General features: G+C 43.3%; 1 protein-coding gene across 2 annotated transcripts in view; it reads right to left on the bottom strand.

Annotated features, from left to right (window-relative positions):
- Positions 1-1,533: 1,533 nt before the first annotated feature.
- The window catches only part of Sema2a (Semaphorin 2a), a 114,757-nt gene continuing 100,276 nt past the window's right edge, over positions 1,534-16,014 (bottom strand). For both annotated transcript variants that reach the window (XM_050188996.3, XM_050188994.3), the window contains 3 exons: positions 14,332-14,518; positions 10,928-11,037; positions 1,534-4,729 (listed from right to left, as the gene is read on the bottom strand). In XM_050188996.3, coding sequence (XP_050044953.1) covers positions 4,667-4,729; positions 10,928-11,037; positions 14,332-14,518 — 360 coding nt within the window. In that variant the 3' untranslated portion in view covers positions 1,534-4,666. The remainder of the gene's footprint in view (positions 4,730-10,927; positions 11,038-14,331; positions 14,519-16,014) is intronic.

Here is a 16,014-nt window from a genome sequence, read left to right on the forward strand (position 1 = left end):
TAATCTGCATGTTTTTCATTCTTGCCTTTGTCACGGCTTATATTTAGTTCTCTACCTGTGCACCTTGTATAGCCGCTGCCATGTAAAGCTCACCTGGGTCCTGTCAAGCCGTTTTCATGCCTTTTAGCCCAGCAAACCTTCCAGCATATTGTCTAGGAAATAAACTTGAACATGAATATATATATACAAACGAGAAGAAAGGGGTTTAACTGAGGGGCCCGATTTTTATTAGTCAAATGATAAGAAGCCAACAAACATTGACACCAAGGACAACATAGGGGAAATTACTTGTGCTTGATAAATGAAATAAAGAAACGATAAATTAATGGAAATGAAAGTGGATTAATAAACTTGCCGCAGGTGGGGAACAATCCCAAAAATTACAAATCCCGCAACCATCGTGAAATGCGAAGGTTGTGGGACCGTTCCCCACCTGCGGCAAGTTGTTTTTTCATCCACTTTCATTTCCATTAATTTATCGTTTCTTTATTTCATTTATCAAGCACAAGCAATTTCCCCTATGTTGACCCTGGTGTCAGTGTTTGTTAACTTCTTATCATATGACTATATATATATATATATATATATATGAGGATTGGAAAGCTGGTCGAGCACTCTTCGAGCAAAGCAATGACAGCGATGGCAACGAATGCAGCTGCCATTGCCAGCAGTCAAACCCATGACCTGGCACTCAGCCAGCAGCCACTGAAGTAGTACCTCCGCCAGTGGCACCCTATGTGGATAGTGGAATGTGCCCAGTGACGTTTCACTAGCACTAGAGCTACTGAATGTGGCTCCTTTTAAGCATATACAGTCACTCTAGTGAGCACAAGTCCAAGATTTTCAATGGTACTTGCATTAATGAGATGGGACAAACCTTCTCAGGTGTCGCAAGGCAACATGACATTTGAGTGACTCTCAGTTACTAAATGTTTTGTGCATCATGTCAGGTCTTTTTTTTTTTTTCTTGCACTGTTGCTTCATTTGGCACTTACTCATAGTGCCAAACGAAGAGCACTTGCTTTTTCTGACAGCCATAAAGAAGCACACGTGGAGCACTGAGCCACCTATGATGCCGTATTCTGTCAACCAACCATAGGGTGCCAATTTCCACATCCAAGATTTTTAAAAAAGTAAAAAATGATGCCTAAGAGACTTTGCTGATACCTGCAAAAATAGGCGCTGGTAAACCGTTTCTGACGTAAGAAAATGCAACAAGCTTCAAAACTTGGAATTCCATTTTTGGTACTCCCATATAATCCCTTTAGCAAACGATGCAGGCCTTGATATGTCAAGCTTATCCCCATATTCAGAAGTAGACCTTAACCTGATGCCCATGCTTAACTTGATCTACATGATGCCTGGTGTGAATGTGTCCAAGACACTCCGGATTTCTTCCAGGAAGTACGAGCAAGGCATCATCTACATCGAGACAAGCCTGGGCTTCAAGTTGAGGCACATTTCTAAATACATAGGCTAATCTCCCCCCCTCTCTCTCTCTCATGCACACAAACATGCACGCAAGCACTGAGATGACATGTAAAAGGGCAATATTTATTTAAACTGCCTCATTCATGTTGAAATGTTCACTTTTCACATGGACACTTGCTGCCAACAGGCAGCAGGATGTGGACTGGACCTACATCAAAACCACAGAGGATAATGACAAAAACAGGCCAGTCAATTCTTTATGCGGCTCACAGTACAAAGGGGGGAAAAAAGAGCTTTTGGGCAGCACTATTCTCACAACTCTCTTTTGCGTCTCGCATCATTGGCAATGCGTACACCGTAAACGACAAAAGTCACATGAGTTCGTACGACGACGTCACAGCACTATGAGCACATTCTACGCAATGTGGCTATACAAATCGAGAAGCACAACCTACTATACTTACAAGGGGTAAAAAGCCTCAATGCAATCTTAGAGGTCATAAGGAATTGTATGGTGTGTAAATAAATAGACTCTATGACATGCACTCACACAGCACAAGGCATCAGCAGTTCCTAGTAATGCACACATATTTGTGCCGACCCTGCAAATGTGGGAAGAGGCATTTATGCTAAGAAGGCCTGGCACAGAAACACACCAAGATCAGCAATGCTTGCACCCTTCTCTTAAAAGGACAGCAAAGAGAAATTTTGGACTATAATAGATTGGTGTACTTCATTTCCAGAAATATAAAAATGTCAGTCCCATAATGAGTAGAGGTTTGATGTGCCACTAAAGGACATGAAAAATTATAAAGGCAAGTGGCAACACTACCTAAGCATTCTCACACTGGCTTCCATTAACATCAGTGCTTTTGGCCGTGTCTAGTTGACTGTTTATTAAAAACTCAATCACATTGCATTTTGAAAACACTAAAACGTATCTCAAATTGACAGTTGATCGCATAAATATGCCAGTAACAGTAAACTGTGAACTTGGCATGCGTATACCAGTACCACAAGTACCACAACGTGTGAAAATACCATGAAAACCACGTTGTCACCATAATTTCAGTGGCACTGCAGTAGGGCTCAAGATATCATTAAAACAAGTTGGGCCTTCACTTCTTTCTTCACAAGAGAAATGCAGAGAGATCTTGGAAAGATAAATCTAACATCATATACACCATGATTTAGTGCTGCCCCCTAGTGTCCCTTTAAGCTGACACTGGCATGTTTCTGGCAAATAAAACAACTTTTGATAATGCCTCAGGCCATCCCACATTAGGAATGAAAAACAGTGGTAGTCTCACGGATGCCTTGCACTGCATCTGCATCAAGTTCTTAAGTATTGCTCACGTGGTTGTATCATATTTAACTTGCAAGGTGCCACCAAGTATTCAGTGTTGTTCTATGCAGCTGCTGCCATGGCAATGAAGATCACTGACATGAGAAAAAAATGATAGATGAACAAGACAAGGTGCTAATCCAAGCTTTACATGGCACTATAACAAAATGAGTAAATGGCACAATGCCTTTGTGCACAGCATTACAATATGTGACAGCAATACATAGGGTAACTGCAGTTAAAAATACGTCTTTGGATTAGGAAACACTTTAATGAAAGCTGGTTCAGGAGCTCCAATGCCATTAACATTCATAGGAAGTGAACTTAAGTTACTAACCCATCAAGGGTGCAGTAATGGTTTTGCAAAGCATTGTCAATACACTGAATAACTAATGAACAGTCTTCATAACTGTCTACCACAATGCACAAGGACACGGCTTCTGATAATTATAGCAGCATCTCCTCACAAACACCAATATTATCGGCAAATTGTGTGTGTGCTCTGAAACATGGGTGCTGTCTGATTTTTTGCATGCTTTGACTATACCATTGTTTTACTTCTAATTAACCATTACAAACAGTGTACATACCCAATGCTCAAGGATTGTTACTGACAGCGGTGAGGCCTGTAACACTGCTGAGAGGAGTTTTGGGAACATAAATGTGGCTATATAAAAAAAGCACACTGAGTGAATTGTACTTACATGAGAACAGTACATACATGAAGTGTTGGCTGCATGCTTTGACCACAATAGAATTAAATTAGCTCCTTTCCATGTCCCATGAACTTCCGTCAGCAGCTGTACATTTTATGCACATTACAAGCAAAACATTACACAATTCTAAAATTTTGAAATGTAGTACAATATAGAATGTCTGGTTCACATCTACAGAGCTTTATATTACAGTTTGTGTATAAGCAGTTTGAATGAACATAGGATGCATGGATCAGGCTCATGGCAAGAAAATGAGATTGTTGAATGTAGGGGCTAGTCACCCAGTTAAAATGTGCATCTAAAATGATGCAGACATACAGTACATGTCTAAACATGAGTACTTCATCCTCCTGCACCTAGCACAAAGCAATGAACTAGGTAGTAAAGAAAGAAAAACTTGATCTGCATCTTGTTCCCTCCTAAACATATTCACTAAACACAAAACAAGAAAAATACTCATAGTCATAATAAAAGCAATATTTACAGTAGCTGCTGCACACAAAACACAGATCAGGACCGGTATAGTGGAAGTGGACACAATCAAAATGCCTCACTCGATTTCACTGTGCTGAACACAATGCATACAAGAACTTAATGAATTTGGCTACATGAACAAATGGAGCTATGCTTTCACCAGCACTCTCCTGCGTCAATAATGTGAAATATGTCAAAGATGTCAAATGATCTGCAGCACTTCCCGCTGCAAATTATTTAACATTTTCCTGCTGCACTGAGCTGCCCTCTGCAATCATATGGTGCACACAGCACATATTAAAATGGGGTACACCAATACCGAAATGACAGTCTTGTCATATGTGTCAAGTTTTTAGCTCTTTGAATACTCAAGGACTTGGGCTACTATAAATTCAGGTCCGTACCTTCTAGTATGCGAAGCTTGAGTGAATATGTGTGACAATTGCTCTTTGGAAGCTGTGTATAAGTAGCTGCAATCAGCATTATATCAATTCCATCACACTGCAGGATTAGGAGAGGCCTGGCTGGTATGACAACCAAAAAATTAAAAAAGTGGTGGTTCCCATGTCAAAATAAACATGGATGTAGACCTTAGATCCAAGATGACTGTGGGGAAGTTCTTCGCCATGAAGTCTGTTGAACTCCTCCTTGGTGTGTTACCTTCTTCAAAGAAGGAGAAATAAAAAGCTCTCGCTCAGCTTTAGGCAGCTGGTGCCCTCCCTTGGTAGGTGACATCGTTAGGGTGACCTCCACCTTGACATTTCTAAAAAGAGAAAAAAGTTCGCTCGCAGAGTTATTCTGGAGAAGTGTTTCAGATCTTCAGCACTACTGCACAAGTCGAGAGACCGAGGAGTGCAACAAATCACTCCAACTTAACACTATTAACTAAAGAATTTGCAATAATATCAACTTCAAAGTCACAAGGTAAAGTGTTTCTCGGGCTGCAAGATAAATTTTGTCAGGTGGTAGACAGTTTCCCCACTGATTTGTCTGATGTTACAGGCGGAGCCACAGTCACACCCTGAAACCATTGATTTTTCTTACGGACTAGCAGTCTACAGGAAAATGGACTAGAAATAGACTAGACTTCTATGGACTGGAACTCGATAGAAGAGGTCTATAGCAGTGGGGTTCAACTGTAGTTGTATGGATTGCTAATGGGAAATCAAAAATGCTTTGTTGTAACAGAAATGTCATTGAAGCAGGATTTGACTACATTGACTGTTTTTGCATTTTAGCATACACACAAGAAAATTACAGTTAAATGTTATCACAGCAAAGTTGAACCGAACATAAAAACACTTTTGTTATTATTTGCATCTAATATTTCTTATAGCCATACAGGCAGATAATTTTGAAAACAAAAAACAATTGCCTAATTTTACATTTACTTCTTTACAGAGTTGATTTCCGTTATTTCGACCCTGACGGGACCAGCAATATTGATGAAGCTGATTGAATAATACAAGGGGTCAAATTAGACAAAATGCAGAATAACCGCCAAAGCACACCGCTAATTCATTTCTCAGTATTGCCCAATCGTAACATGCCTTTGAATGAAACACGTGCCCAGTTTCTACATGTCCAAAGTTGAAATGACGTTATGTAGAAATGAAATCAAAGTTCGTAAGCAATGTAGAAATCTAATGCACACCCGATATCTTAGCAAGAAATGCAGGCAAGAGTCTAATATGTGTTACATAACGGCAGCCAGGTTCCTAAAGTCAGCTTCACCGCAATAAATCAGTGTTTTGCGGCAAAGCATAAGAACGCCGTGGAGGAGGTTTTTGTTTTGTATGTGGCCGTGCAGTGCAAGCAATCTTCAGCCGAGTTATCTTGCAAAAAAAAAATTATGTGCATTAGAATCAGTTAAATGCCATAATAACTAGGGGTGTGTGAATACTGAATAGTAGATTTCGATTTGTATATCGAATATCAGAAAATTTGACACAAACATTTATGCTTTCAAATTTTGTTCAAGAAACACAGTGATGCAAATGCTCAGGAGGCTCATCACATTAATTAAAGTGGCCCTCGACCACTTTTTATCAAAGTAAAGAAATTCCTTTCAAGTTAAAACAGACTATTTAAGAAATACTTTGCCGCAAAAAGTACTTTGATGTGTAAAGCGCAGGCGAAGTTATTGATAATCAAAGATCCCCTTTGTGGTGCTCCCGTTCCTTCTTCAATGCCTTCCACTGCTAACACTATGGTGGAGCAAGGTGTGTCCACAACGCTCTGCCTACGTAATGTCACCGCGGCGCGCAGTTCAAATTTGATTTCAGGTGCTCATGTAGGGACCACAATTTCCAATTTTGGCACCTACAACCTGCCAAATGCGATTGTCCTCAAAGAGCCACAGTGCGCTCAGCCAGCAGACTCGTCGCAACAACTCGCAGTGGACGTGAAATATATGCTACGTAGCAGACTGCAGTTACATGAAACTGTAGTGAGTATGTGCTTGTACACGGCAGGGCTTGAGTGTGCACTCGTGCTCATATGTTCCAGTCTGGCCATGCTACGCAGTGTGGAATGGCTTTGTCCTTCACCAGCTTGACCGACAGATAACAGCCACATCTAACTTGCACATTATGAAGCGCTGTCAATAGCTCAATACAAAGCAAAGTCAGCCGGGGGGTCTAGCTAGGAGCAGCCAAGAGTGAGCGCACGCTGGCAAGCATGCACGTGGTCTGACCTTAGGTGTAGCGTGGTTTGAGACTAATTAAGGGTTCAAAACTAGTAGAAATTAGCGAGAATCAACGGCAACGACACCGATAAGCTGGGTGACCAAAGTTCTACAATTCCTACGAGAGCAGCGGCGGGCAGGCATGAGCAGACAATAATGGGCTTTTTCCAGAAGTATGTAGTTCTTATCGAAATTCAAAAGCAGATATTTGCTTACTTCAGCCTGTTGGTTAAACTGCATAAAAAAATAGACACAGTAACAGTAGGAAGAAGCGCACTGATCCAAACACCCTACTTCATTGATGTCAGCTATTAGCCATAGCACCCATGTACGAGAATCTGCTTTATTACCAAATAAAGCAGTTTGAAAAGAGTGAGGAGAAGGCTTCTGTTGAGAAGAGAGTGTTTCAGAAAAAGGTGACTTCGCGTTCCGCTTGCAAGCTCCATGCACCGCACACGACAGCAAAATTTGGCTGAGATGTTAACGGCAGCATATGTTATCTCGGGACCGTGTTTTTTTTTTGTTTTTTTTTCACGAGGCCTGAGTGGTGGTTCAGGACTCCTTCAACAAAAACCTTGCTAGTTGATGTCAGTAACTTAGGTACCTATAAATCAAGATGTACAGTATTCTCTACCCTTACAAATGTAACACCAAATTAGTATGCCAGTACTGATAATTCATTTCATATAGGATGTCTGGAAAATACGCTTGAAAAGTGAAAAGTGCTTTTTTCCCACTGATGCTGAAGAAATAGCAAAGTTGTCCTAAATACCAATGGGGTTTTCAGTTTAATGGTGGGCCGTACTGTGCTTAATGGCAATCTTCTATTGCATAGAAAGTACATGTATTGCTTCCCAGTTTTCTTCCAGAAAACAGGTAGGTTTTTCATCTTTATAGCAGGTGGTTTCTGTGGGTTATTGTCAGCTCGTTAAGGCTAATCTGGGGAATGCAGGGAATCCGCATCACATCACTCGGCACGGTTCTGCGTGGTCATTCGCGCAGCACGCATCGACTGCGATTGGCGTCAACAGAACAGAGTTCCCAAATCGAGCAGCCCATGGCAAGTTCATGTGACGTCCCCCACCTCTTTTTATTTCTTCCTACGCATCTGTCTCTGTAAATGTCTGCAGACCAGGGCCAGCGCGCTGTCACATGATATTTTTGAGCCCACCATGTAAATCCAGAGCTAGTTCTTGTGATGGTACGCTCAAAGCTATGAAAAGAAACGGTTGTGCGCTTATGAACAGCCTTTGGAACGAGGGGCCACCGTATGACATTTCACAAAGATAGTGGCCATGAACATGCAACGGTCATCCCACACACTTGCTCTCATTGGTGAAGTGGTTAGTCGGCTTTCTGAGGGTCGTGTGACCGCTGTGAATAGGTCTCAGTTGATTGGGTAACCGTAATTTTAGTCACCGACATCCGATAATGTGGCTACTATTAGGCCTGAAGGGATAGACAGTGTGGCCAATGGTGTAGCCATGGCGAAAATACACCGCCGGCTGATGTGATAGCGAGCCACAAACCGTTGCGGAAAGCTTGCCGCTAGTATGTTCCGACAGGTGGCTAGGTGGCTCATCAGTGATCGATCACAAGCCATGCATACTGGTTAGATTGACAGCCGTTGAAGCAGCGTGTGGGTCAGCCGTCAACCAGCCGGCAACTAGCTCAAGTACACGTGCCAAGTTTGTCTATGTGCTCACATTTGGTTACAAAGCTCCGAAATATGTGAATCTGCAAGTGTGAACACTGAACTTGCGTATTTGACGCAATCATGCTAGCGTGCCTATCAGTGGCTAACCGACCCGATCTTCACACCTGCTTCCGTGCTTTCCATAAGCGCTGCATTTGTTGTTCCCTCTGTTTGCATAGTGTTAATCATTTCAATCGGTCGGGTCAACCTGGTAGAACCTTCTGCCAATAAAGATTGCGCGGCGCGGCAATGCGGCGCATGTTAAGGCACCCACAACGACAGGGTCATTCACCGAAGGTACCGACATTCAAAATCAAATATTCGAGAAATTTAATATCACATATTTGATTCGGGAATCGAATTATTTGAATGTTCATTATTTGATTCAAAATCAAATATTCTAGTATTCGCACACCCCTAATAATAAGACATTGTGAGCCATGATTATTTTTTGAAAATATTCCTAGGGTAGGCCAAAAATAGAGACGTTTTCAAAGTAAGATTGACGTCTGTTCAACGCATTAACTGTGTTCTAAGCTCTGCCGAAACAGACACTGCCACTAAGGGGTTGCTATTGGGGTTGCTAGAGGAGTCAGGCGCATGCGTCGTGGCTGGTCAAGCTTAAATTATTCGCCGAAGACCAATTTCAGGATTGAGATAACAAAACTTTGGGCCCCCAAAAATGCATGGGCTCTAGCGGTACCTTCGATTGCGATTGAACCGAAAAATCTAATTAACTGGAGTCGAATTAACAGAAAAAAAGTCTACTGTATGCACTAATTCGTTATAGCCGTTTGTTATATGAAGATCCAACTGTAAACCAAGTTCATAAAAGTTAATTTCTGCATCACTATGTATGTCAATGTGTGTATTGTTGCCACATATACCAACAATAAATGCTAGCACTGCAGTCGAACCGACTTACCACAATATTTAAGTTCACGAAAATTCTATTGTTATAACTGATAATTGTTATAACTGGGATGGATGAAAAAGAAATGGAAATGGGGGTTGGCATAGTTCCGAGAAAGCTATAATGGCGGAGAGGCCAGTTCTCTTCCCCACCACCTTCTTCCATCTAGCTTCTGATTGTGTTGACTCGATTAACTGTTTAACTCTGTTTCCTGCGCAGTCCCCCGATTGTGTGTTGTTAATAAGCCGCGTCTGTAGGCAATCAAGAATGGCACTGCTATAACAACTGCAAAGAGGGGTCACGGGTGGCAAGTGACATACGAGCTCCGCCGAGGCATCGCTTTGATGGCCCCAAAAGGCGCCTTTTAAAAAATGCGGGAGGCTTGCCGCGGCAGCATCTCAGCTTGAGAAATCCAAAAGAAATGTTGGGACATGATCGACACAAGCATCTCACCCCGTAGCTTGCCGACATCCTTCTCCAAGGCATCCAGATGCTCCACATAGCGAAGCGGAGGGTCCCTCGTGAAAACAAGCCCATGAGGGACTGAATCATCTACAGGACCTCCAGCGGGGACAATGTTGAGGCAGCCTGCCCTACTGCATCAGTGCTGCCGTCGTGGCCATCACTGTCACTATCCGATGCAAGCACGTTCGCAACAATCGCCTCATTGATTAGCACTTCGTTTCCAAATCTATAGCAGTGCGCTTTCTTTTCACCAGCAATTTCGTGCATTGCTGATGATCAGTGGGCGGATCAGCCATCTTCCATTTCGGCAGCGCGTCAAATGAGGCTGGGAAATAACGTGGCCAGGAACAACTTCGAAGCAACAAACAAAGACAAGCACGAGCAACTTAATCCATTAGCAGAATTGTGCAGAATGAGGGCCATGGAATAAACAACCAACTGTAAGGGCCCAGCGAGCAATCTGGGAGCAGCGCTGGCAGTGTTGTCGGTGTAGTTGGCATGGTCCATTCGTGTTTCAGAGGGTGGCGCAGCGCAGAGCTATGGGTGCAACCCATTCGTCTTCGGAAGGGTGGAAGGGTGATGGGAGACTCTCATGGTTGTAGAGAAGCCCATGGCGGCAGTTGGGGTGGCGGGCGATCGTGTCATGAGTTTTTTCTTTTCAAGGATTTCGCATTCAATTACTTTTCAGCACGGACACCCAGCAGCCAGACTTCATCGTTATAACCAATAATGCGGCATGAGGACATTGTAGTAAGCAGGTTATTTCCCCACAGAAAACATACAGAAGTTGACGGTGCAGCAGCTTTTCATTGTTAATAACCGATATATTGTTAAAACCGGTATCGTTACAAGTAGATTTGACTGCATATGCACAATGCAACAACACAGCCTGAGAACACCTCTATCCTACACAATTCTGTGGGAACCAACAGGATGCAGTTTAGTAAGAAGTGCTCCAGAAGGTGTCTGTAAGGTCAGCTGCAGATATCTCTGAATGTCAAATACACTTTCCATTGTTTTGATATCTTTCAAGCTTGTTACAGAATTGAAAGTTACCTTGGTCCTAGAATATTCTGGGCACTCATGCTCAGTGGCATATTCCTTTTATTTTTCCAACTGGACAGTTACATTGGCTAACCTCTCTGCTTTTTAGGAAGGTCAATTTATTTCTAGAAAGGTAAATCAAGACGGGCACACTTACGGCATGTTTGGTCTGCCAAGTCTTCATTGCCAGCTTGTATTTCTCAAATTCATGGCACCAGTTTGAGTAGATCTTTCGATAGTCAGTTTCTGTCGGGGTTCCACAGGTCTCTGAAAAAGCAGCACGACATGCAACATGAGTAAATGCTGACAAATTCCTCAACTCCTCAATACTACATTGCACACAAATTATTTGTACCTCCGATGGAAGGAATAATATATTCCTTAACAGACTTAGATGGGCTAGTTGGTTGCTGGCTTGACAGAACATGGTTATAATGGCGCGTTTTGTGGACAAGACACAGAAAGAATGCGCAAAGTTGCATAATGATTGCACATCTTTTCCAAAAAGAACTAATGCAAACTTGGAGGTGAGATCATTATGCATGGTAAAATTTTCAAGGAGAACATATGGGGTACTAAGAATAAATACACGATGCAGGTTGAAATTCTTACGACAGCGACTTTAAACATAGCCAAAGACACAACTTGAACAAGGCTTACTTTTGTAATTAATGTAAGCATTTACTATGCATTACATAAGTTTCCCCTCGCACTATTATTTTTAACTGTCTCTATTATTCAGTTACTTTCCTCTGCTCACTCTTATCTAGAGTCAGAATTTACACTGCCACCACCGCAAGCTTCCTCGTCGGAGGCTACACTGTCATCACTGGGTGGATTGTCACAGCGCCACAGCACAAGTCATTGTTGGTCCCGTTCAGGGAGTTCGCTACCCTGTGTTCTTGAAACTCTTGATGACCAGCTCATTTGAGATTCTGTTCCACGCGTCCGAGATTCAGGCACAAAGTACCACTACTGACAGCCTTTTGATTTTGCCACCCAGTGTCGGGTGACGCTGGCTTGCGGCCATCCAGTCTGCATACCGCCTTGAAAAGTTGTCCTTGAAAGGCTTATTCAAGGACATGTTGAAAAGCTGCAGTAGTGATGCGAGGCCACCTGGTATGACAGAGATGCCAGAGCATAACACCTTCAGCTCTGCACAAACACTTCCCACAAAGTGAGCACCAAAGCTGTCCACCACACGGGCAACAGAAGCGCTTCCAATCACCATCCTCAAATGTCCCCAAACATCACATAACCATGAGGTCCACCGTCATCCATCCCTTCTCCTGAGCTCAGATGTGGATATCACAGGGAAAGTTTTCCTTTGGAAGAGTCTTTCGTTATATAAATGGTGCAAGGTGGCAGCTTATGCCCGTCCGTGGTCACTGCCAGCATTGCTGTGCATCAATGCTTTTCCACAGCCAACATCTTGATTAGGATGCTCCAGGCACCCTTCTCCTCGAATGTCATACTTTGGGGCATGTCTAAGTACAGTGGAGTTTGGTCAGCATTCCTGACATGTAACAAGAGGAACCATTTTTCTTCACAGGTCCTCATGATGAACTGGTGGAATTCTATCAGTTCGTCTTCATAGGAAGACAAGAGCCCCTGGCACGGCATCTGCCATCTCAGTGATAATCCGCACCGTTGCATGAAGCATGCCTTCCATTCACTGGTTGCAGAGTCTTTCACCAAGATTCCCTGCTTCCTTGCAATTGTGCATGCCTTATTCTATATCATCTCCATTGATACTGCACATCCTTCTTTCTGGAGATCCCCTACGTACTGAAGGACTGCGTCCTCGACTTGTGTAAGCTTGCCGATCTTTGTTCCACAAAAAGGCCGACATGTCTTGTTTGTTGCTTTAGCTTGAGATGCTGACCTCTCCAACCGGACACATATGTCGTCGATACTGAAGTTCCTGCAGGCAGCGTAGTTGCTGTGTTCCAGCACATACATAAAGCCATGAAGGCAGCTGTGCAACTTGCAAGCTGCCCATGGCAAAATGGCACCAAGACAAACATGGAAGAAAGAAAAAAAATAGGAAAGAGTGGCACATGACAATCTTAAAGCCTAGTCATAAAAAAATAAAAAGGAGGATCATGGGAAAAGCACCCAAGCATGTGACAGCAAGCAGTTGTTTCTAGTCACACCGCACAGCTGTGCTAGGTTTCTCGCTGCACAGCTCGGAAGTTGTCATGTGTGGCTAATTGTGTGGACGCTCTAAAGCTACTGCTGCCATTGAAACGGCAACAATATTTCCTGCTATTGCAGCAGGGAACTAAAGGCATCAAACGCGGCAAGCAGAAAGTGAGCAACATTGGCCGTAGGAAGTGGTGGCAACTTCAGCAGTCAGCAGCACTCAAACCTACCATGAACCAAGCCACATACAGCACAACTTATCCCAGGATTTGAACTGCCATGTGTGCATGTCCCATTTCAAAGTGAAAGCAGGGAGAGAACGATGCCAGAGGAGACTACCTTGCGAAGGCTGACTACCTGACATTATGCTCTCTCCTAATCTTTTTTTCTTTCCTCCATCCCGACAAAGGTGCAATTATTACGCAAGGAAAAAAACTTTTTTTCTTTTTTGACATATTGGGGGTGCAATAATTACACGTGTGCAATAATTAAGAAAGTAAATATGGTCTACAAGGCCAACTGTCACAGTTTTCAACCAATCAGTATCAATTACCATATTTTCTAGACTATAGTTTGCATTTTCTTCTTTTCATAAAATGTTCTCAAAGCATGTACAACGGTGTTACACATATGCATAATACTGTGCAGGCTGGAGCAACAAACAAGTTTTTATTTTTTCCCAAGCATGCCACGCCTCAGAGGCAATGCTTGCGACGTGCCAACCACATTTTGTAAATGTTATTCACAGGACGACAACGGTGACCTAGCGACACTGCTGGCAGAAGTGGCTGAACTTTCTGACTGATATAGCTGCATTGAAGGATAAGGCCTTCAATTGCTTCAAGTGAAGTGTGGTAAATGTTGGTTTTCTGTGCTTAAGAGGATTGCTGGTCGAAATATTTTTCCACTAGAATTTGCGGCTAGTCAAATTATGTTTATGGAAGTTTAGTGTCCTGAAATTGGGAAGTAAGGCATTTTGCAATGAGTGTACAAGCGTTTAAAATCAGATTTAATCATGCCGACCTAGTTAAAATAGATGAGTCTTATACATCGGTATAACCTAGATACCATATTTTTCTTCGAAACTCACAAAAAGTGGGGTGTGTGATTTGCACAAAGGGGCGACCTTCAAACCAGAATATATGATAGTCTAGTCAAAACATGCACAGGACTGACAGGAACAATATCATTTAGAAAACTCATGATAGCAGTATGGCACTAGAAGCGTACGGAACCATTTTCAACACCATATGTCCACTCAAATGCAACACACCATCACAAATAAGTTTGCTCAATGTGAACCAACTAAATGTTGATCGCACACTGTTCATAGTGAAGTAGTCAGAACAGGCAACTTTTCTGATGCGCAATCTAAATATGTGCATCAGTTAACGACATTACCAAATGCAAACTAACCAGCATCGACAGTAAGGTTGTAGCTGCAGAGTGTGCCAACTGATTCCAGATGCAGGTCATAATGCCCAGAGTCCCTCTCAGTTAGTGACATAAGTACCAGGCCATGACCAGAAGTGTGGATGTACTTGTCTCTCTTAGATGTCACTAGGCGGCGCTCTCTGCCATGCTGGTGGTACCAGAGAGGCACCTGCAAACAAAACACGGATAAGTCAGTTCCATGACCACTAATGACCACAGCATCTGAACCAATCGGACACCACAAACAAAGCTTTGCTTTGGAGGGAGCCTCCGCAGTAGCCCAGTCTAACCAACGACAAAAACATCAAAGCTTGTCAGACTCCACAACAAAAGCTTCACCTTAAAATGAGTGCACATATTACCTGCGCATTACAACGAGGCACGAAATCAAAACTGCATATCAGTGTTAGCAACCCCTACAACCAGAGCCATCATCATCACCACTGTATTCCCATAATGGTGACAGAACATCTTTCCATTATGTTTAGGCGAAAGCTGGCAACATGGTGTATGAATAGCTTAGGTGTTGAAGTTGCTGCCTGCCGCAGCAACGAACATGGACGTAACAGTGTTTGCTGCGGATCAGACACCGACTGTAACAATATGGTGGGAGAGGGGGTGTGGGGTTGGCTGCAGCACGGGGGCCCACCAGGAGTTCAGCGGCAAACACATCAAAGCAGCAGGTTTGGCTTTCGGTCGTGCATGAAGCGTTTTTATCTCCGCTGCCATGGTGCATCCCAGTGTGTCAACTGTAGCTTCCCCCCTTCTACCTTGTACAGTGCAGTCTACTTATAACGATATTAAGAAGACAAAAAAAAAAAGGAAATCGGATTGTCATAACCGATCATCGCTATATATGGATTGCTGTAAAAAGGAAAGCTGCCGAACATACCTTCGTAGCTGCAAAAGCAAATTTACCACTTGCGCTAAGAAATAGACATTGTATGAAGTAGACTGTGAAAATTCAAACGTTTATATACCTCTAAGCAGCATGTTAAGCTTTAGGCGTGCTGAAATAGTCAGAAATCTTGTGGGGATGCTCGACTCTCACACGTCCCCTGATGCTGTTTTTCCCGCATGGCTCTCGTGTCTCCTGTAATCCAGCTTCTCCCAGTAGCTAAGCGTCGGCAGCGGTGTGGTTGCAGCATATTATGAGAGATGGCGCGAGTGTTGCACTGCTAACGCCACCTAATGGTGGGTTAGTCAGGCGCGACAGGGAGTATGCTCTTCCTCTTTGGCTCAGGGTCAGCAAGCGGCATGGACATTCCGCGCACGCGCTCCGATTCATGCTTCTGTGAGACCGTATCACAAGGCCTAGGAGCAGGAGACCAGAATGGAAGAACACGATCGTTTGAATGCACCACCATTCACATGAATGACCAGGCGTTTTGTGTCCAGCATGGGGGCGAACATATTCGCTCGCTATCCGGTTGCAGTTAGTCGGACTTCCTAGATTTGTTGCACCCCCATTGAAATGTTCGATGTGTTGTGAGTCGGCTAGCAAGCATTAGTGTGTGAAAGGTGCAATAAATGCTCTTGTGATTGTTTGCACTACTGTGTTGTCGTTCCTTTGTCCTAACAGCATGTGCGAGACCCCACAATCAGCAGTTGCTCTCGTGGGAGTTTCAGGTTCACAACTGCAGTGTCCAGCTGCTGCGCAAACAC

The sequence above is a fragment of the Dermacentor andersoni genome, chromosome 2, assembly GCF_023375885.2.
Source record: "Dermacentor andersoni chromosome 2, qqDerAnde1_hic_scaffold, whole genome shotgun sequence".
Classification (NCBI taxonomy): domain Eukaryota; kingdom Metazoa; phylum Arthropoda; class Arachnida; order Ixodida; family Ixodidae; genus Dermacentor; species Dermacentor andersoni.